This window comes from Agelaius tricolor, unplaced genomic scaffold, assembly GCF_023055355.1.
Source record: "Agelaius tricolor isolate 1412-34295 unplaced genomic scaffold, bAgeTri1.0.p SCAF_25, whole genome shotgun sequence".
NCBI classification, from domain to species: Eukaryota; Metazoa; Chordata; class Aves; order Passeriformes; family Icteridae; genus Agelaius; species Agelaius tricolor.
The window spans coordinates 10622361-10643853 of NW_027269285.1; the positions used below are offsets into that span (position 1 = coordinate 10622361).

Consider the following 21493-nt stretch of genomic DNA (forward strand, 5'->3'; position numbering starts at 1 on the left):
CATGGCCTGGTGGGGGTGGGCAGGAGCAGGGCCAAGGTACCCACATCCCCATGGCACAAGGGGAGCAGCACTCCTTGGCATGAGCCTGTTTATTGCCCAAAGCCACCCTGAGCAAGGAAGGCTGGGGTCTCTGTACCCCAAGGAGCTGAACTGGGAGATCAGTGAGCAAGCACTGAAGGCACAGCCCTTCCCTGGGGCACATCCCTTCCCCGGGGCACTGCAGGCACAGCCCTTCCCTGAGCTCTGCTCCACACTCCTGCTGCAGGATCCTGCCCTGAGGGTCCCAGTGAACAAACCAGGTCCAGTCCCCTTGGAGCCAAGCACGGGGGTTTCACCCTGGGCCAGGAGAACGTCCCCAGGGCCACCCAAAGGACACGTGGCACTGAACAGCCCTGGGCACCCTGTCCATGTGTCTATGTCTCTGTGAATCCATGTGTCCGTGTGTCCACATCTCCAAGCGTCCATGTGTTGGTATGTCCGTGTGTCCCTGTGTCTGTGTGTTCCTGTGTGTCCATGTCTCTGTGTGTCCACATGTCCCTGTGTCCATGTCTCCCTGTGTCGGTGTGTCTGTGTGTCCATATCTCTGTGTGTCCATATCTCTGTGTGTTCCTGTGTGTCCATGTCTCTGTGTGTCCACATGTCCCTGTGTCCATGTCTCCCTGTGTTGGTGTGTCTGTGTGTCCATATCTCTGTGTGTCCCTGTGTGTCCACATGTCCCTGTGTCCATGTCTCCCTGTGTCTGTGTGTCCATATGTCCAAGTGTCTGTGTGTCCATATGTCCAAGTGTCTGTGTGTCCATGTGTCCAAGTGTCTGTGTGTCCATATCTCTGTGTGTCCCTGTGTGTCCATGTCTCTGTGTGTCCACATCTCCCTGTGTCTACGTCTCCCTGTGTCGGTGTGTCTGTGTCTCCCTGTGTCAGTGTGTCTGTGTGTCCATATCTCTGTGTGTCCCTGTGTCTGTGTGTCCCTGTGTGTCCACATGTCCCAGTGTCCACGTCTCCCTGTGTCGGTGTGTCTGTGTGTCCATGTGTCCAAGTGTCTGTGTGTCCGTATCTCTGTGTGTCCCTGTGTCTGCATGGCCATGTGTTGGTGTGTCCCCATGTCCCTGTGTCTGTGTGTCCGTGTGTCTGTGTCCCCATGTGTCCATATGCCTCTGTGTCTGTGCCCCCATGTCTCCATGTGTCCCTGTCCCTGTGTGTCCACATGTCAATGTGTCCCTATCCCTGTGTGTCCATGTGTCAGTGCAAGCCTGGCTCCAGCCCTGTCCCCCGAGCCCCCCCACACCCTTCAGGGATGGATTTCTCCCCCCCAAAGCAATGTCCTCCTGATTCTGCCCTTCCCATATCCAGGAGGGTGTTCCCACCACCACCACATTCCCAGAAAATCCCTTTCCTTGCTTGCAGTGCTTCTGTCTCAGCTATGCACTCCCTGTTCCACATGAGCAAACACATCACTCCTGCAGATGTTTTGTCAACTTGTCTTTCCTGAAATGCCAAATGCAAGGATCCAAAGGAATGGATTCAATGAACCCAATAACTGCCTCTCACCTGTGAGAGCTGCTGGGGATCGCTCAGTGAGGAGAGAAATCCAGAGTTAATGCATTAGCAACTGGAGCATGGTGCACTGCCCTGCCCAGGCCCAACCTGAGCCATTCAGCCCTGTCAGCTCAGCTTCATGGGCTCAGATAAAACCTTGGCAGGAAGCAAAGTGCAGCCCCAAGTTTCCCTTGCTGCCACAAGCAGAATTTTAGGTTTGTTCTTTCCTTCTGGAGAGCTCCCATAAAAGCACACACAGGTTCAGCCTCCTCAGGGGGCCTGTCCATGAAAACTGCTCTAGTTCACAACCAGAGAACAAAAATGTGACCCAACATCCCCAAGGCCACAGAGGCTGCTGGGAGCTCCCAGAGCCAAGTCCAGAGCAGGGAACAGCCCTGGGCTGGTGGTTGGGTAATAAATAACCTGGAAGGGGAACAGAGACTGGTTTGAACCAAGCTCCCTAAAAGCCAAGGCTGGCATCTCTCAGACAGCTTCTAGAAGAGCTCCAGGCAAAGGAGAGTTGCTCTTTAACAGAGGGTAAGAACTGCAAATGCTCCTGACATTTCTGCAGCAGAAAAGCTGGGCAAGCTGGAGAATGTCTGCTGCCTGAGGAGGGAAGGGATGAGTGCAGCTGGAAGGGGAGGAGGAGGAGGGCCCTGCTACTGCCACTTCCCAAGGCCACAGAAAGGGGCAGGGGTGCCCTGTCCCCACCCCGAGGTGGCACTGGGCACCCTCTGCCAGGCAGGAATGAGAGGAGGGGCTTCACCTGGGATGATGGATGGGGAGAACTTGGATTCCATCCCCTGTCTGTGCCTCTCTGGGTGGCCACAGAACCCTCCCTTCCCCAGCCTCACTCTCTGCCTCCCCAGCAGGCACAGGACAGCAGCTGCTGGAATAACACATCCCTTTGCCTGGAGCTGTGCTATCAACATTTCCCCCCTTCCTTGCCTGCAAGCAAACCAGGAGGGACTGGCACAGCCAGAGCAATGAGATTTCACTCCCTCAGCAGCCAAGCATGTTGCTGAAGCCTGGTTTGGATTGCTGTGAGGACACTGAAAGGACAGGATGGATTTCAGAGGCAATAATATTAATATCATACCTGTGTCACACTCCTCAGGCTGCATTGCCCAAGGCTTTCACCACAAGTCTCATTAGCAATCCCATTAAAACAAGAACACAGCTGGTGGGAGCATTTACTGTGCGGAAGAGTCAAATTCTTCTAAATTTATAGTGGCAAAATTGATTACTGATTCTAACATCTGTTGCAGATTTTACATTTAAATTCTCCTTAAAAAGTCCCCCTGCTCAAAAACATCAGACATGGCTCCCCTCCCCCAGGAGCCACATAAATTATCTCCCTGCAAATCAAATCTGTCTTTTCATAAAAACAATTGTCCCTGTCATTTATTACATAATAATCAGCACCAAAAGCTGCTGAGGATATAACTCGATGTATTTATGCTGTTTGTAATCACACAAAGACAAGGGTAACTTAGAAGACAGGATAATGTTGGGAAAACCAAAAAGAGTCAAGTAAATAGCAGCAGATGTAAGGCTGGGAATGTTTAAATATCAAACTGGTCTCTTCTTCACCCAGGAATGGAACAAGAGCTACCTGTGAACAGTGTGAAAATGCAGACCTGGAGACAGCAATGGGAGCTGGTTTTGTATCTCCTGCCTTTCCCTGGATAAACCTTTCCTAGCACCTGCCAGCAAGGAACATCCAGCACCAAACCCAGGCACTGGTAGTGTGTGATATCCTAGCACAGGCAGAGGGAACCATTTCCCTTCTTGATCTTTTTTAATAAAGGAAAAAACCCAGGGGTCTGCTCCACCTCTCCCAGAGAGCCCTGACCCTGGTTCTCCAGGAAATCCTGAGCCCCTTGAAGCAGAAAGAGAGTGAGGGCAGGGTGAGATCCAGATCTGCAGCAGTGCTGTGTGTGATGTCCAAAGGCACAGCCTGAGCTCCTGGCAGTACCAATCAGCTGCCTCCTCTGCTTATAGACCCTCCTGGAAGGACAGGAAGGACAAGGTTCTGCTCCATCATCAGTTCCTGCAGTGCCACACCATCCCATTAACCTGCAGGGCTCATTCCTGCTCTGTGCATGGCTCCAGGCTGCTTGAGAGGACATTGGCACCTGGCCCCTGCAGGTCCCAGCAGCTCAGCCCTGCCTGGCTCTGGCAGCACAGCAAGTCCTGCCAGGCCAGCTCCTGCATGGGCCAAGAGGAGCTCAAGGGGTACAGACAGAGGAGGTGACACCACACCAGGGCTGGAAGATGTTCCTCAGAGCACGAGTGACAGCAGGACCTTCAGCCAGAGCTCAGCAAGCCCATGGACATCCATGGACCAGCAGCCACTTACTCAAGAGCTGTTTTGCTCACCCAGGTCAGGAGGAGCATTCCCAGCAGGTCAGAGAGTGATCCTGACCCCCTGCCCAGCCCTGGGGACACCTCTGGAGTGATCCTGATCCCCTGCCCAGCCCTGGGGACACCTCTGGAGTGATCCTGATCCCCTGCCCAGCCCTGGGGGCAGCTCTGGGTGCTGTGTCCAGCTCTGGATCCTCAGCACAGCAGGGACAGGAGCTCCTGGAGCTGGGGCTGCTCAGAATGTGAGGATGAGGAGGGCCTGGAGCATCTCTGTGCCCAGGAAGGGCTGAGGGAGCTGGGGCTGCTCAGGCTGTGAGGATGAGGAGGGCCTGGAGCATCTCTGTGCCCAGGAAAGGCTGAGGGAGCTGGGGCTGCTCAGGCTGTGAGGATGAGGAGGGCCTGGAGCATCTCTGTGCCCAGGAAAGGCTGAGGGAGCTGGGGCTGCTCAGCCTGGAGAGGAGCCCCAGCTGAGAGGGGCCCTCAGCCCTGGGTGTCCTTGTGTGCAGGGAGGGGCAGAGCAGGGCCCGGGCTCGGCTCCAGGCCCAGCAGTGGCACCAGAGCCACGGGCAGGGCCTGAGCCCAGAGCTGCCCCTGCCCAGGAGGCACAACTTCTGCCCTGGGCAGTGCCCAGCCCTGAGCAGGCTGCCCAGGGAGGGGCTGGAGTCTCCCTCAGCGGGGATCCTGCAGAGCCCTGTGCACACAATGCTGTGCCCTGTGCTCTGGCATGGCCCTGCCTGAGCAGGGAGGTGCCACCAGGGACCCTCTGGGCCCCTCCCAGCCTGGCCCAGCCTGGGGTTCTGTGAAGGCAAAAAGCCCCCTCAGAGCTGCTGCCAAGGGATGTGAACCATGAACAGGACACGCGCCGCTCTGTGCATCACCATCTTCTACCCAGCTGTTTTCCCAGTGTTTGGGCAGAAACCCATAAGAACTTTGTCACACTGGGTCACTGCATCCCCATTCCAGTTCTCAGCAGGAGATTTCCATTTGTCCCAGCCAATGCCCCTATTGCTTGGGAAAACACTTGGTGATTTATGGCCAACAACCAGGACAAAGTCCCAAAGTTCCTCAGCCTGTAGAACTTGGTCCAGTCACCCTGAGGGAAAACAGAGCCCAAATCAAACACCAGAGGATCCCAGATCTGACTGGGGGGGTGATGAGAGCTCACAAACCATGGGTTGTTTTCTTGCTCAGCACATCTGGTTAAAGGTATTTGTGGAAAAAAGCATCAACTTGATACTAAAACCTCTAGGGATGGACAATCTCCCCCTTCCCTCCTGAGCTGGACCCTCATCATTGGTTTGCAACCCATTCCTCACTGGATATGGATCAGGAAGCAGCAATGGCTGGAAGAAACATCTTTCAGCAGAGATTTCTCATCCTGATGATGAGACAAGGACTCACATCCTCAGTGCCTGCTCCAAGTACTTGTCTATCAAGCCAAGTCAGCTCTCAATCACTCTCACAAACTCAAGGCTGTCAGAGGGCGAGGCTCCAAAACTCAAATGTGGTGTTTGGAAGGGTACAGCCTAAATTGCACATGCTCTTGTCTTTCCTTTCCCTGTCCATTTAATTTCAGGGGTAGAGGAATCAGGACAAGAAACAAAGGAGCCTTTGGGAGTCCACCTGCTGTTTAACATAAACTCCTCTCTCAAAAAGTGCTTCTCAGCACAGAAAATGTAACATGAAGATCATTTCAATGAGAGCAGCTCTAGAAAGGATCAAACTTGCTCCAAGTAGCACTGGACAAAGGGGGGGTTCATGTTGTTTGCTGCAGAGAGAAATAGCACAAAAGCTTTTTATCTTTTCTTCCTGGGCTTCCTTTGAAAATGGATGTAGCAACTAATCCCCAACATGTTGGATGAGGCTTGTCAGATCATCCTGGGAACAATTTGTTATTAAATTCACCCTTTTACTGAGGCTCAAGAACTTTGTGCAGGAGTTCAGTTAAAAGCATGAAATCCATTATCAGCATAACTGGGCCAAGGCCAGGCTGGATGGGGCCTGGAGCAGCGTGGGCTGCTGGAAGGGGTTAAAATGAGGTGAGTTTAAGGTCCCTTCCAACCCAAACCACTCCAGGATTCTGAGTTCTATAACCACCTCACTGGGGCCCATCTTTGCCTAGGCCCTCCCATATTAACAAGACCTGGGATTTGGCTGGAGGAAAGAGAACAGCCAAGACAAACATCCTCTCTCCTTTCTCACTTAAAACTATGTCCTTCCCTCTTCCTTTCCCTCCCATTTCTCAGTCTGGATTACCAAAGCAGAGGATTATTTTGCCACCACCCACCCCTACAGCCCCAGGCAGGGAGCAGGACCAGCACCTCCCAAGCCCCACAAGGGTGATCACAGCAGGTACAACTCAAGTTCCTATAAACTCCCTTGCCCACTTTTATTTTTCAGTGTGCTCATGACTGCTCAGCAGTGACTCAGATGAGCTGCAGTGCCAGCTCCTCTCCACCTGGGAAGGACTGAATCAGCCTGGAAGGGTTGTCAGGCACTGGGAAAAACAGATTTGTATTTGTTTCCAGGTAAATTAACATCACCTCCCCAGCACAGTGCAGCAGCATTCCACACCCAGCCTGGAGAAGGGCCTGTATGTCCCAGGAATTCACAGGTGCTTTGGCTGCCACCACCTCCCACAGTCACAGTCCCACAGAACAGCTCCTGCAGGGCAGCTAGGAGGGGAACAGAGAGCTGCTGCTGCCCAGGAGCACCTGGAGGTTTGGGGTACCAGAATCCTGAGTTTGACCAGTGCAGGCCTTGTCCCCTATGCTGCCACTGCTGGGGCACCTCCAACCCAGAGCCAGCCCTGGGCTCCTCAGGACAGTGCAGACCCACAGGGGCTGGAGCTTGTCCAGGGAAGGGAATGGAGCCCCCCAGGAGCAGCTGAGGGAGCTGGGCAGGGGCTCAGCCTGGAGCAAAGGAGGCTCAGGGGGGCCCTTGTGGCTCTGCTCCCAGGAAACAGGGGACAAAGAGAAATGGCCTCAAATGTGCCAGGGGAGATTTAGGCTGGATATTAGGGAAAATTTCCCCATGGAAGGGGTGCTCAGGCACTGGAAGGGGCTGCCCAGGGAGGGTTGGTGTGCCCATCACTGGAGGTGTCCAAGGAAGGGCTGAGCATGGCACTCAGTGCTCCAGCTTGGACTGGATGGGCTGGGAGGGCTTTTCCAACCTCACTGATTCTGGGATTAAGTGAAAACCAACAAACAGCAGCTTCCCCAAGAGTTCCTGCTGTCCCCACATGTGATGCTGCCTCGTGCAGCTGAGCAGGGCTGGCAGAGCAGGGTTTCAACTGGAACAACCATTAATTGGCTCTTGTGTTATCAGTGTTTCAAGGACCCTTCAAAGTGCAGTTGCTTGGAGGAGAAAATGCACCTGCTAGTGGAGCTGCTTTCTCCTCTCCTCTTCACCTTGACCAGGGTATTTTTAGCTGTATGGACAGACTTGCCAATACTTTCACCTTCAATTGTTTGCAAGGAAACTTCTCCCAGTAATGAACACTCAGGGTCAAGAGAGGCAGCAGGAAAGAAATGATGAGCAAAAGCAACTTCCCAAAAGGCTTTTTCAGTATTTTGTACCTGCAGTATTTTAGCTTCACTTCTTCCCACAGATTTCCCTGCTCACAGAGAATTTGTTTGCACTTGACTTCAATGCCCTCAGTGTTTGGCCTGAGGTTTTGCACAGGAGAGCTGCACCTCCACACACAAAGCACCTGACCATGCTGCCCATGTGCCTTTGCAGCAGAAAGTGCCACTCAATTCCTCTGAGTCTCACACATCCACTAATCTAAGTTCCTTTGGCAGAGAATGCTCCAACACCACCATCTGAGAAGGCTGGAAAGCTCATTATTCCTACAAAACCTCATTATTCCAAAGCAGCAGTCTCTCCTGGCTGTTCATCCCAGCAGGTAACGTGTCAATGGCTGCCAGATCAGTAAACACAGCCCTGGCTCCCACCAGAGCCCAGGAGCAGGAACAAGAGAGGCAGACATGGCACTGTTCTTATCCCCTCGTGTGCTGCTGGGCCCAGGAGTGCTTCACTAATGACTCCAGAGCTCACCTGTCACACAGAGCCTGAGCTGACACCACCCCAGGGCCCAGGCACTGCTGAGTCCAATACACACAGGGCAAAGCCCCTCCTGCTGCTGGGCTGGGTCAACCTTCCAGAAAAAAGAGATTTCTGTGGGACAGCAGGGTGACAGAGCTACCAAACTCCAGCACACACATTTTAATGTCCCTCATGTGCTGCCATTTCAAGGAAGCCTCTGAGAACCAGAGCAAAGGAACACAGGGGATTTACAACTCTCCTGCTTTTAGCGTAACCCCTTTGTTAGGAAATCTATTATTTGATAATCTCTTCATCCCTCACAGCACCTTTTAGTCACAGCATTTACTGCCCCATTTGACACACACATTCTGCTCTGGAAAACCACTCAAATCTGCTGCACTTCACACACCTGAACACCCCAACCATGGAAATATACTCCCAACACACCCAGAAACCACTCCATGGTCCATCTTAGAGCCTCTCAAGTCTTCTACTTCTGCAGAAAGTAGAAGCAAGTAAGGTGAGAAGGAAGAAAAAGAGGTGGTGAGTCAGCAGAATATAGAAGGAAGGAAAAAGCCATTTAAAAATCCATTCTTAAGTGGGTACCTTTTCAGCTAAGGCCTTTAGGCTGTCTAGAAACCTCTGCCAGAAGTCCTTGAAGAGGGGTCTGTCAATCCTCTTCAGGCTCTCCTTGGTGCTGGCATCCACACTGACGTAGAGCTGGGTCACAGGCTCCAGCCTCCTGCAAAGGGAAAAGGGAATTGCTGCTTTCCAAACCTGCAGCTTCAGTTTGTGCCCTCCTACAAAAAGAGGAACAGGAACTGGGCAGTGTTTCCAGGGAAGGTTCATCTCTGCCAAGTGACCACCATCAGCAGCAAGGTGTTATAACCCCAGCAAACAGCCCCAAGGCTGAGAACTCTCACACAGCCCTTGGCTGACAATGTCTTTGTCATTTCCTCCCTGCACCAGGACAGATTTCACTCCAGTGGGGCTGTAACACATTGGGAAAGGCTTCCCAAAGGAAGGGGTTCAGGTGAGGCACAGAGAGGTTCTGCAACCCACAAAGCTGTGCCCTTTCTCCACGATCTATCTGGCCCATGGGAAAACAATCCATTCAACAGAAATGGGCATCAGGAGGAATTTCCCCATGGAAAGGGTGCTCAGGCACTGGAAGGGGCTGCCCAGGGAGGTTTGGAGTGCCCACCCCTGGAGGTGCCCAAGGAAGGCCTGGACATGGCACTCAGTGCTCTGGGCAGGGATTGGGTACAGCTGGAACTCAATGATCCTGGAGGGATTTTCCAACCTCAGGGATCTGTGACTCTAAATTCAGCCCTAATTCAGCCAGTTCCTACTGCTGGACGTGCTGAACTGCCCTGACCTGCAGCAGGATCATCAGTGACATTTTTGAAGGGATAGCAAAGCTGTTTAGAAAAGAAAGCCACACACAAACCACAACCATGTTCTCCTTCCACAGAAATCCTGGAGCAGAGCCTTTCTGGCCACAAGTGCTGGGAGCCCAGCACTGGGAACTCCTGCAGGGACTAAACCTCCTTTGCTGTGGGAAGAGCCTGGGTGGAGGCTGATCCCCTCCATAAATGCCAAGGAATAAGGGAGGAGCAGCAACACCACAGCCCCTCAGCAAAAGGATCAAAGGGATTAAGAAGAGCCTAGAAAGGAGCTCCCTCAGAATCCCAGGATCACTGAGGTTGGAAAAGCCCTTCAATGTCACCAAGCCCAGCCTGTGCCTAATGCCCACCTTGTCACCAGCCCAAGGCACTGAGCGCCACCTCCAGGGGTGGGGACACACCTCAGGATGGGGACAGAGCCTTTCCCCTGGCAGAAGTGACAAAGGCAGTGAGTGTAACACACCCACCCCTCGTGGCTGCAGCATCAACAACCTCGTCCCAGTGTACACAGAGCTCCCAGCACCTGGGGGCAGCATTTTGGGAGTGCTTTGTGTGAAGTCTGCAATGAGCAGGCACCAGTCCCACCTTCATTTGGTTCTCTAGAGAAGATGAGGAGAAATCAGAAGCCATTGTTCAGGTGCCAAACAGTGCCACCTAAAAATACACTGTCACCCAAAGGTGACAGGGACAAGAACTGGCCAGAGTGAGACTGACCAGAGCTCTTTGTGTCCAGAAAAATCCACTCAACCAGCCATTGGAACACATTCTCTGTGTGTGTATTTGGACAGCAAAACAAAATAATCCAGAACAATCTGAACGTTTCGGGTTAAAATCTCAGTTTTTGTAAACAAGTTTGTCTGGACTGGCAATCCAAAGCCACAGAGTCCAAAATGACCAAATGTTCTGGGCCTAAGTGAAGTGCTCAGTTTCCAGGAATACTGAGCCAAACTCTTTCTTTACTCAGTGCTGTCTTTGCTTAATTAAAAGGGACCCAAGTGAAGATGGAGCAGGTGCTTTACAAAAGAGGGGCTGAGAAAAATCATCTCTTCTCAAACCTAGGGACAGGCAGGAGCCAGACTCACAGTCAGCATGGGGGAAATGAAGGAATTAGAAGTGATCCAAGGAAGGGATTCCAGCCCCAAACAGGAATGGCCCACAGGGCTCCGCATGGCTGGGATCCAAGCCCAGGTGAGCTGGGCACGTTCTGCCAAGGGGGAACAAGGAGAGAGGGCAGCCACAGGTGCAGTGAGAACCAGGACACAGACTGGTGTTCCTGGGACAGCTCCAGTGCAGAACAACAGCAAATCCAGCTGTGTGGCACCAGGATGGATTTGCTAGCTCAGACACCTGAGGTGAAATCCAGGAGACCAAATCCATGGCATTTACACAGGGATGTGGGCAGGAATCCTGAGCTGAAATCTTCAGCTGAGCTGTGTCATCAAATAAATCCACTTCAGGCCTCCAGCCCTGAGGTGGCTTCAACAGGCAGGCAGGACAGAGCCCACAAGGACCAAGAACAGCAACATCAAAAATGAGCATTTGCTGGTGAGCATTAATAACCATCTGCTCATTATTGGCATTATTATTGATCATAAAGGCAAACACACACGAGGAGTATTCACAGCCATGGGTCAGAGACAGGAGCCAAATACAGGAGCTCACCTGGTGTAAAACCTCCCTCAGTTTATTGTGAGCCTGTGGCAGGTGGAGCTGCAGCCCAAGGAGAGGAGGAGGAGGAGGAGGAGGAGAGGAAGGCACAGGGGGCACCCACTGAAGCCCCTGTCCTGAATCCAGCAACACCCCAGGCCACACTGCCCTCTTCCAGAAGGGGTTGGGAGGGACCTTAAAACTCATCCTGCCATGGCAGGGACACCTCCCACTGTCCCAGGCTGCTCCCAATGTCCAGCCTGGCCTTGGGCACTGACAGGGATCCAGGGGCAGCCCCAGCTGCTCTGGGCACCCTGTGCCAGGGCCTGCCCACCCTCACAGGGAACAATTGAACAATTCCTCATTCCCAATATCCCATCCATCCCTGCCTCTGGCAGTGGGAGCCATTCCCTGTGTCCTGCCCCTCCATCCCTTGTCCCCAGTCCCTCTCAGCTCTCTTGCACCAGAGGTCACCCTGCCTATTGCAGGATGAACTTTTTGACTACAGCTCCTCTGCTGACAGCACAGAAGTGAGCTGGGTGCCAACTTCAGTTCCCATATTAAGCAAATCATCTGCTTTGATGAGCCAAAGATCAGTTGCAATTTTTAAGACAGCAAGACTAGCATTTTATCCCCTTCTTTTTTGTTTCTTTTTAAAAAGATTCAGCAGATCCAAAAAGTGCAGCTTCAAAATAGTGTGTGCTCTCTTTTTAAACTGCTATATTTAGGAAAGAGCAATTTCTATCTACCAGGCACATAATACATGACTTAAAGTAACTTGATTACACAATTATTCAATCATTTGGAATGCCTTTGTAGTGTATAATTACTCACTCCCAAACTGCCTGCACTCCCCCCTCAGTGCCAGTCAGACCACAAGGAGTGCAAGGGAAGCTGTCCCAGGAGCACAGAGGAGGAGCTGGCATGAGCTGGGTGACACACCAAGGCCACCCTGCCCACAGCTCCAGGGCTGGATTTGCTGCTGTTCTCAGCTGCTGGGCTTCTGAGCAGCCCCAGCCTCCCTGGAGCTGCATTTCCCCACGTGCTGCACTTCCTTTCCACACTTTGGTAACAACAGCCTGGATGCTCTAAAGCATCAGAAAAAGGGATTCTTTTCCTTTGGAAAGACTATGAAAGAGTTCATTGAAGTGTTTGGAAGATTTCATTCAAGTCCCCCTGAGGGAGGTAAAGCAGATCCCACTTTGCTGATGGACATGTGCTTGTCACCCCTCCTGATCCTGCTGGGGATGCTGGGCTGGGCAGAGCTGTGGGTTGAGCCTTTACAGCTGCTGCTCTGGGGTCAGAACAAAGATCAGCCCCAAAAGGCAATCTCTGAGCTCAGTGCCCTGCTCTGGCTGGCAGAAGGACAGAAATTATTCCTGCCCCAGGCACAAACCACAGCTCACTCACTGCTCCCCTCCTGCCACACCTTCACAGGTGTCACATTCCAGCCTCTCCACTTGCAGCAGCAATCACAGTTTGTTTAGGAGGTACAGAAAAAATCTTCCCTCCTGAGAGGGAGGAAGGGCTGAGAAGGAGCATGGGGAGACTGAGGTTAAAATCAGATGCTGAGGGGGATTTTCATTGCCAGTGCTTGTGCAGAACTGACTCTGAGGGGCACAAAATGGGATGAGGACACAGGTCAGCACTCCAGTGTTTGAGGAGGAAGTTCAGGAGGAATTTCCTGCAGCTCTTACCTGATCTCCTCGGGGAACTGGGCGTTGGTGACCAGGAAGGTGGAGATGCCCTGCTGGTGCAGGAGCCTCACCAGGTGGTTGATGTGGGGGTACATGATGGGTTCCCCCACCAGGGACAGGGCACAGTGCTTCACTGCCAGAGCTTCCTCCAGCCGAGCTGTCTTCACTCCTGACACACCTGCAGAGGGGACAACACTGAAATGAACAGTGCATGGGGCCCTGAGCAACCTGCTCTGGGGGAACCATGGAAACCCATGGCAGGGGCTGGAACAAGATGATTTTTAAGGTCCCTTCCAGCCCAAACCCTTCTGTGGTTCTGTAACAAATCCCCCTCCCAAACATCTGTATCCAAAACACACCCTGGCACAGGAGGGCTGAGAAGAGCAGCTGGAGCCCTCCCAAAGCACAGGGGACACCAGGCCAGAGCCAGGGAGCAGCTCTGCAGCAGCCAGAGAGCAGCAGCACCCAGAGCCTGGGCTGGGAGTGCCCTGGGCACTGCTAAGAGCAATGTGCTGGTAACACCTGAGCCAAGATTAAACACTTGAGCCAAGCTCTCCACTGCTGAGGCCTCGGGATGCTGCTGAGAGCTGAGACACAAACACACAGGGCAGCTCAATGCCACTGCAAGCAGGTGTGTTAAGAAAGCAGCCCAGGCCATGGCTGTGCTGCTGCTGGTCCCTGTGGGCCTCCAGGAAGGGCAGCTGAGCACAGCTCCCCAAACACAGCAAGGGACTGAACCCTGACTGCAAACACAGAACGTGCAGCTCCACAGAGGATGTGATCAAAAGAAAACCCAGCACATGGCACGGTCCTGAACAGCCAGAGACCTTTCAGAAGGAAAACAAACACAAGGAGCTCAAATGTAGCATCCATGTGAAAACACCACCTGAGTCCCACTCCTGATGCCCACGGGAGGCAGGGGGAGCTGCATGCTCCTCCAGCCCACCCACACCTGACCAGGTGCTCAGGACCCCGGATGAAATCAGCTGCCTCCAAACAAGCTTTTGTTCCCAATCTGTCACTTCACATTTCCCTGGCGTGCCTTGATGTACTCAAATCCTATCTGAGGCTTTAGATTGGGGGCTGGTCTGTTTTAAAGATAAAAAACAAAGCCTGGAGTGTGAATCCAGGTCCTCAGCTCCCTTCTCGTTGCCTTGACGCTGCAGAACAGAAAATTACAGCTCTGCTGCAAAGCCCAGATAAAAGAGGTGTTTGTGGATATTGCTCCAGCCTCACGTAGCAAAGCTGGTTTGGAATCAGAGCAGGGCTCAGTGCATTTTCAAGCAGCCAGGCTCAGTCCTGAGGAAGTGACAGGACTAATGGTTATTCCATAGAAACCTGACAGCACTAAATGAGAGCTTTATTGGAGAAGAAAGCAGCGTCTCCAGCACATGCTGAGATTAAAGGACTAAGTTTCATATTCCTAAAACTACTGTAAGTCAGTTTTGGAATTAATTAATTTCTCTCTCTCAGCATTTTTCATCTGGACTCTCATAATTAGCCTGCCAGCTTTATAAGCAGAAGAACAAACTCCCAACATCCCCTAAAGTTTGAGCGGAACTTTCCCAAAACAGTTTACACCAAACCTGGTACATCACCCAGAGCAGGGAGTGGCTTTGTACACAACCATTTGAGCACACAAATCACCAGCCAGGCAGGGATAAACTGCCAGGATTGGTGGATTCCAGGAGGGCAGGGACTCTCCTGAATCCCTATGGCTCTGCTTCTGCCATCAGCCCCCAGCAGAGCACATCTCCCTGGAAAAGCTGATTCCAGCTGCTCCACTAACTTGGGAAAAGACAGCACCCCCTGGCACAGCACCCTGGGGAGGCTGGGGGCTGACTCTGGTACCCCTGTAAGGACCTGAGCAGCACCACGAGAGCCTGGGGGCCAGGGGGATGAGAGACCTGCTCTATCCATGCTGATCCATGGGTACTCTGAGGATTTCCTGGGACAGGTCATGCATTTCTTTCTGGCTTTTCCCTTTATTATCAGACTCCCACTCTCCCATTCCTGAGTTATGTTCCCATCCTGTGTGTGCCCTTTGCAAGGGCACAGAGATTTACAAGTCACTCCCCAGAAAAATGTATCCATCAAATAAACTTTGCAGCCTCGCTCCATATCAGTGAGGTGTCTCTCCATCATTTAATCCAAGAGAGAATTACGGGGCTTTAATGGCTGTGCTCTCCAAACCCAGCACAAACTGTGGCAACACTAAAGCAGAAGTGATTTATCATCAGCCACAGGCACCCAGAGTATGAGGGCTGTCCTGTAGGGTATCCTAAAGGATAAAAGGACACAAGAATTCTGGTCCTTCAAAGGAAATCCCATTTTTACTACAATGGCTTATATGAATAAACACCAGATGAGCTCACCAGTTTCTCTGGCCCATGGAATGGGTGTGTGGATGGATCTGTCTGTAAAGCCTCCAAAACTGGAAAGAGCAGCCCCAATTAATTCAAAAGGCTCAGGGAGATACCTGAGCCACACCCCCAGACACTCCAGCCCTGAGGACTCCCTGGCTAAGAGTTCTGATTCCCCAGAAGCCCAAACAGCCCAAAGTCTATGCCAGGGGCCAGGGTCCAACACCTCAGCCCTGCTGGGACACCTCTGGAGTCCCTGTGGGTGCCCAGCTGCAGGATCAGATACATTAATGCTGGGAAATGGAGATGGAATCCAACCATTCCCCCAGCACTGCAAGGTCACCATTAACCCCTGTCCCCAAGTGCCACATTTCACACAGTTTATAAACCCCTCCAGGGATGGGGACTCCACCTCCCTGGCAGCTGTGTCAGGGCTGGACAACCCTTCCAGGAAGGAATTTCCCCAATATTTACCCTGCCCTCCCCTGGCCCAGCCTGAGGCCGTTCCCTCTGCTCCTGTCCCTGTTCCCTGGGAGCACAGCCCGACCCCCCCGGCTGTCCCCTCCTGTCAGGAGCTGTGCAGAGCCACAAGGGCCCCCTGAGCCTCCTTTGCTCCAGGCTGAGCCCCTTCCCAGCTCCCTCAGCTGCTCCTGGGGCTCCATTCCCCTCCCTGGACACCTCCACCCCTTGCTGTCTGTCTTGGAGGTGCCCCAGCAGTGCCAGCACAGGGGACAGAGCCCAGCCCTCCCCTCCTCCCCTCCCCACAGCAGCCTGGGCCACCTCACTGCTCCAGCAGGTGCTTCCTGTGCTTTTGCTGGGGTTTTTCTCAAATACCACTCCCAATAAAGGCCCCTGGTGTCTGTGCAGAGCTGCTGGGCTGGCTGGAGGAGCCAGGCCCGTTCCTCCAGCTGGCGCTGCACACAGGGATTCTGATCCTGCCAGAGCTGAACCTTTGCCTGTCCCCAGCTCAGTTCACTCACTCTGCTCCTCCTCAATTTGGCTCTTGCTGCTTCCACCCTAACAACACTTCCTCACACACCTGAGGGAAGAATGATGTAAAATTCACTACATGGAACAGGAGCTCCTGGGCTTCTCTTTCTGATTTTTCTTCTCCTTAATAAACCTTTGACTCACAGCAGCTAGGACAGGAATGTTGCCATCTAGCACTAGAAAAATAAACCAGCTTTTCTTTTCCCACTTAACAGCATAGTTCTAGTCCAGAGCTTTTCTGTTTTCTCCTTTCACAGTTCCAGGTCAAGGGTAACTGTGCTCTGATGCACAGGCACATTTTGAATAATATTTATGAATTTGTTTAACAGAAAATAGGCTCCAAAAAGAGAGAACTGGGATGTCCTGACAGGCCCCCTGACACTTCAGCAGTATTTCAGATGCTAAAAAGTCTATCCATAATCATCCCCTCTCCTCAACCCATTTTGGGAAGACAGCAGGGTCAGGGAATGAGAAGGTTATTCCTCAGTGCAGGGTGATAATGGCTCTTCTCCAGAGGCCTGAAAGCCTCCAGGGGCCCCACCTCTCCAGGCCCCACCCTGGCTGAACAAGCTCATTTTGATGTGTAACTTCACCCTCCCAAACAGAAACCAAGTCTGTTGTCCCTTGTTCTGGGGACAGGGACAACAGACAGGTGGGACTTCAGCATGGACAGATTTGATCTCCTTCAGAACCTCCCAGTGCTCAGAGGCACAGAATAACTGAGGCTGGGAACACCTCCAACATCAGAGTCCAAGCATTCCCCAGCACTGCCAAGGCCACCACTAAACCGTGTCCCCAAGTGCCACATCCACATGAATTTTGAACATTTCCAGTGATGGGGACTCCACCCCTGCCCTGCACAGCCTGTGACGGCCTGGCCTCCCTTTCAGTGAAGAAATTTCCCCAGAATCCCCCCTGCCCCTCCCCTGGCCCAGCCTGAGGCCGTTCCCTCTGCTCCTGTCCCTGTTCCCTGGGAGCACAGCCCGACCCCCCCGGCTGTCCCCTCCTGTCAGGAGCTGTGCAGAGCCACAAGGGCCCCCCTGAGCCTCCTTTGCTCCAGGCTGAGCCCCTTCCCAGCTCCCTCAGCCTCTCCTGGGGCTCCAGACCCTTCCCTGCATCCACTGGCTCAACCCTGGTGTTTCTCCAGGTGCCCCTGGGGTAAAGCCCTGCCCTGAGTGTGCCTCTCACCCCCCCAGATTTCCCTGCAGAGCTGCTGAGGGTGTTTCAGCACCACCATCCCCTGCCCCAGGGGATGTTTGACACAGTGCCAAAGAAAGCCCAGGCTCAGGAGTGAGGCTTCATTGAGCTGCTGCTCCAAAGCAGCCACGTGAGGAGAATGAAGCCCATGGGGCCCTAACCTGAGCTATTTTTCCACCCATTATCCAACTGCAGAGATGGAGGCAGAGCAGCTCTGCTCTGCTGACAGAAGGGCTTTGTGCCTGTCACATCCTGGATCCATTGGAATCTCTTTGAGCACAGCCAACCTAAACAATCAAGTTCCCAAAATGACAGCCAAGGCCAGGGCCCATCCTGCAGGTTTTATGGCTGTTCCACTCCATTTGTGCAGCTCAAGGCAGCTGGGGAGAGCAGACCCTGGAGCTGTCCTGCCAAGCTGGCCAGCCCTGCCAGCACACACAGCTGACCTTGGCACAGATCATCACATTTGGGAAACAAAACCCCCAGCCCTCTCTACAGTTACAGACACAGAATATCAAACTTCCAGGGAATTTCTGTGGGAAGCAAGCTGCAATGCTTCCCAGAGGTGCTGTGGAACTGCAGCTTCAGTCTCAACCACAGGTACTGAATAATTCCTGAAAATCAAAATCCCCTGCTTGCTGCTGTTTCATTATTCATGAGACAAACATAACCCAGGAGTGCAGGTAACACAAAGCTGGGTGTCAGGGCTGGCAGTGTATTTCCTGTCAGGTAAGAGGCTGATTGTTTTTACTTCCTCCTCCAGAGGAGCCAGGATCCCTCATCATCCAGGCTGGCTTTAACCACTGTGGAAGGCTCTGTGCACACCAAGGGAAAGGATTTGACAACTACCAGGATGCACCAGAGGCAACTCCACTCTGCTCCCTCCAGGCAGCAGCACATATCCAGTGGCTGAGCCTCATTTCAGAAGACATTCAATGAGCCACAGCAGCTTCTTCTCCCCCATCCTCCTGACACCCTGAAGTTCAGGCCTCCTTCTCAGAGGAGCAGAACGTTCTCCTGTGAACAGTGCTCACAGGGGTCTTAGGATGAGGGAAGAGATGAGGATCTGACTCCATGTTTCAGAAGGCTGATTTATTATTTTATGATATATATTATATTAAAACGATACTAAAAGAATAGAAGAAAGGATTTCACCAGAAGGCTGGCTAAGAATAGAAAAGGAATGGAATGATAACAAAGGCTTGTGTCTGGGACTCTCTGTCTGAGCCAGCTGGGCTGTGATTGGCCATTAATTAGAAACAACCACATGAGACCAATCCCAGATGCACCTGTTGCATTCCACAGCAGCAGATAACCATTGGTTACATTTTGTTCCTGAGGCTTCTCAGGAGAAAAAATCCTAAAGAAAGGATTTTTCATAGAATGTGTCTGTGACACTCACCTGTGTGAAGATGTCACTGCTGGTTATCCCCTAAGAGCCCAGGGGTGGGACAGAGGAGGAGTTACCTTTGAACTGCCTGATCATGTTCTGGTGCTTCTCGAGGGCCTCCTGCAGGATCTGCTCGGGCTGGTCCATCCTCCAGCGCCACTCGGTGCCCACGGGGTTCGTGTGGTGTCTGAGGGAAGAGGGGACAGTCACCCACTGCCACCTGCAACCCACCTGGAGAACTCACCTGCCACCTGGGGACTTTGGCATCAACATTCAAAGCAGCAAAAGATGCTCAGCAACTCCTGCTGCTGCCCCAGCCTCTGGATGTCACTTCTGAACACCTCTCTTACACCCCTCTCCTTCCAGGCTCTGGTCTTCCAGAGGGGGGAATGGGCCTTGTGGATAATATCACACTTTATACAGATATTTTGAAGCATAGGTGAAAGGTTTCTAAGCCAAAATAATGTCTGCAAAAACCTCTGTAAAGAAAGGGAAACTGCTTCTGCTTTCTGTTCTGTCCACAGCTGCACCAAGCTCTGGAGAAAGGAGGTCCCAGGCCATTTTTAGTTCATTTCAAAGGCACCAAGCACCAACCTGAGGATAGGATTTGTTTCTACCCTGGTCTTTGTGTGGTGCTCTGGTACCAGGACAGATGAGGGCAGGCTCTTCCAAACCCCCTGAAGAGAGCAGGAAGCCTGCCCTGTACCAGGGATGCATTCCTGGGGGATCTGGGCCATTCCCCAGATTTTAATCCCCCAGACCCAAGCAGATTGCAGGGGAAAAATCCCAGATCTTCCATCTGAGGAACTGCTGGGTCACACAGGGGTGGGAAGCCAACCTTGCCTGGAGAGGATCACTGTCCCCATATTTTGTTTTCTTGGAAAACAGCAAAAGCCAACCCAGGTAAATCGACCCAATCACCTGGAAGACCCATGGAGTTCCTCCTCATTTCTTTCTTTATTAGCATGAGAGGCTCACCCAGCCCTTAAATATCATCTTAAGGAAGTCAATGAAATTCTGTGTTTTCACCTCCTTGTTCTCTCTCCATCATTTCCTGCTTCATCCCAAAATATGCTCCAAAAGCCCCCCCAGTTTTTCCCCTGGCAGCCCACAGAGCTCATTAAGAGCAGCAAATTGTGCCTTCACAATTTGCTGCTGGATTAACTCAGCTGTGCACAGGAAAACAAGGCCCACCAAAATACACTCCTGACACTGTTTTGCAGCCAGGTGACCTCTGCTTCCTGCACCCCCTCCACCATCCCTGGATGCTGGATTATGCCTTGTTCTAACCCAGAGATGGGGCAGCTGAGAGGTGTTTTAAAAACTTTTACTCCATTTTCAGTCTCATGTGAAGAGTGAGACAATACAGATGTTATAATTCACAGCATCACAATCAGAAGCCAACTATTTCCTAATTACAATACACTGTAAGCATTTCTTGGCCTATCAGCTTTTGCCACACCATGGGGTAGAGGCCTTAAAGCCAATCATCTAAAATCACCCCTTGTGGGCCCCACTACAATGCATCTTTCATAGCTCTATTTCTCTATTTCTCCAAGGTATCCAAAGTCTTATTTGCAAGGCCATCTTTTGAAATTTGTTTCTTGTTCCATTTCTCTCTCAACAATGTCTGTCCTATTCCATGGCATTTCTAAGTCAGCATTTCTTATCTCAAAGTTTACATACAAATGCACACTGTGTGAGCCTTCCATCAAGCTTTGAGAATTCTTTGCAAATCCATTTCCCACATTTCTTCCTCGAATGGAAAAAACTTCTTTGATGGCCTTGTTCACCATTTGTTGTGTACAGTAAAGCAGATAAGGCACTATTACTAACATTGTCACTATAACAATTAATGCATATAAACTGTCCAGCCCTGGGGACACCTGGGAGGTTCCAGCTGCATTCAGCCTTCCAGCTCCAGGGCATCAGGACAGGACTCCCAGCCTTTAACTGAGGGAGAAGGACCAGGGGAGCACCTTCTCAGGATGAGGGGGCTGCTCCAGTCCTCACTGGAGACAAGCAAAAGTCTCCCAATGACCTCTGCACAAGGGGAGAGGGATTCAAACCAAGAGAGAGTAGGTTTGGGTTGGGCATCAGGAAAAAAATTCCTCCCTGGGAGGGTGGGCAGGCCCTGGCACAGGGTGCCCAGAGCAGCTGGGGCTGCCCCTGCATCCCTGGCAGTGCCCAAGGCCAGGCTGGACAGGGCTTGGAGCAGCCTGGGACAGTGGGAGGTGTCCCTGCCATGGCAGGGGTGGCACTGGATGGAATTTAAGGTTCCTTCCAATCCAAACCAGTATGGGATTCTGAGACTCCCCAAGTGAGAAACACCTGCAGCTGCACTGTCTGATAGTGCTAAAACACAAATCCAGGCTCAATAAAATGAGGCTTTTGGCCCAAGCATTTCTTCATCCACTTCAAGAGCAAAGATTCAAACACTGTTTTTAAACTTCACCACCCCAAGGATCCTTTAAGTCAAAACAGCTTTTTGAATTTCCCCTTTATTTCCCCATCTGGCAACATGGAAAGTTTTCTGAATGTCAGCTATAAAAGGCACTTATAAAACTCTTCCATGTTTAACTGCAAAACTTGTACCTTGTATATTTAATAGGGCCAGCTGGCAGGAAATCAATAGGCTGTGGGTGCACCCTGGACAGCTATTAGTGTCCAACAGGCCCTGCATTTTTAACACATCCTACTGTTTAATAAACACACCAGGTCAGGTCTACAGAGCTGCTTAGTTGGCAAAAAGGAGGTTCCCTGCCAAGAGGAGGATAAAGCAGTAATGCCTTAGGCTCAGGAGGTTGTTCCCCAGCCCCAGCACAGAAACCAGAGCCACCTTCCCACTGCCCCC

General features: G+C 52.1%; 1 protein-coding gene across 4 annotated transcripts in view; it reads right to left on the reverse strand.

Moving 5' to 3' along the window:
- Window positions 1-21493, reverse strand: part of LOC139599900 (S-adenosyl-L-methionine-dependent tRNA 4-demethylwyosine synthase TYW1-like) — a 98839-nt gene that overhangs the window by 36725 nt on the left and 40621 nt on the right. For all 4 annotated transcript variants that reach the window (XM_071447615.1, XM_071447613.1, XM_071447612.1 and 1 more), the window contains 3 exons: window positions 18717-18826; window positions 12700-12877; window positions 8556-8691 (listed from right to left, as the gene is read on the reverse strand). In XM_071447615.1, the coding sequence (XP_071303716.1) occupies window positions 8556-8691; window positions 12700-12877; window positions 18717-18826 (424 nt within the window). The remainder of the gene's footprint in view (window positions 1-8555; window positions 8692-12699; window positions 12878-18716; window positions 18827-21493) is intronic.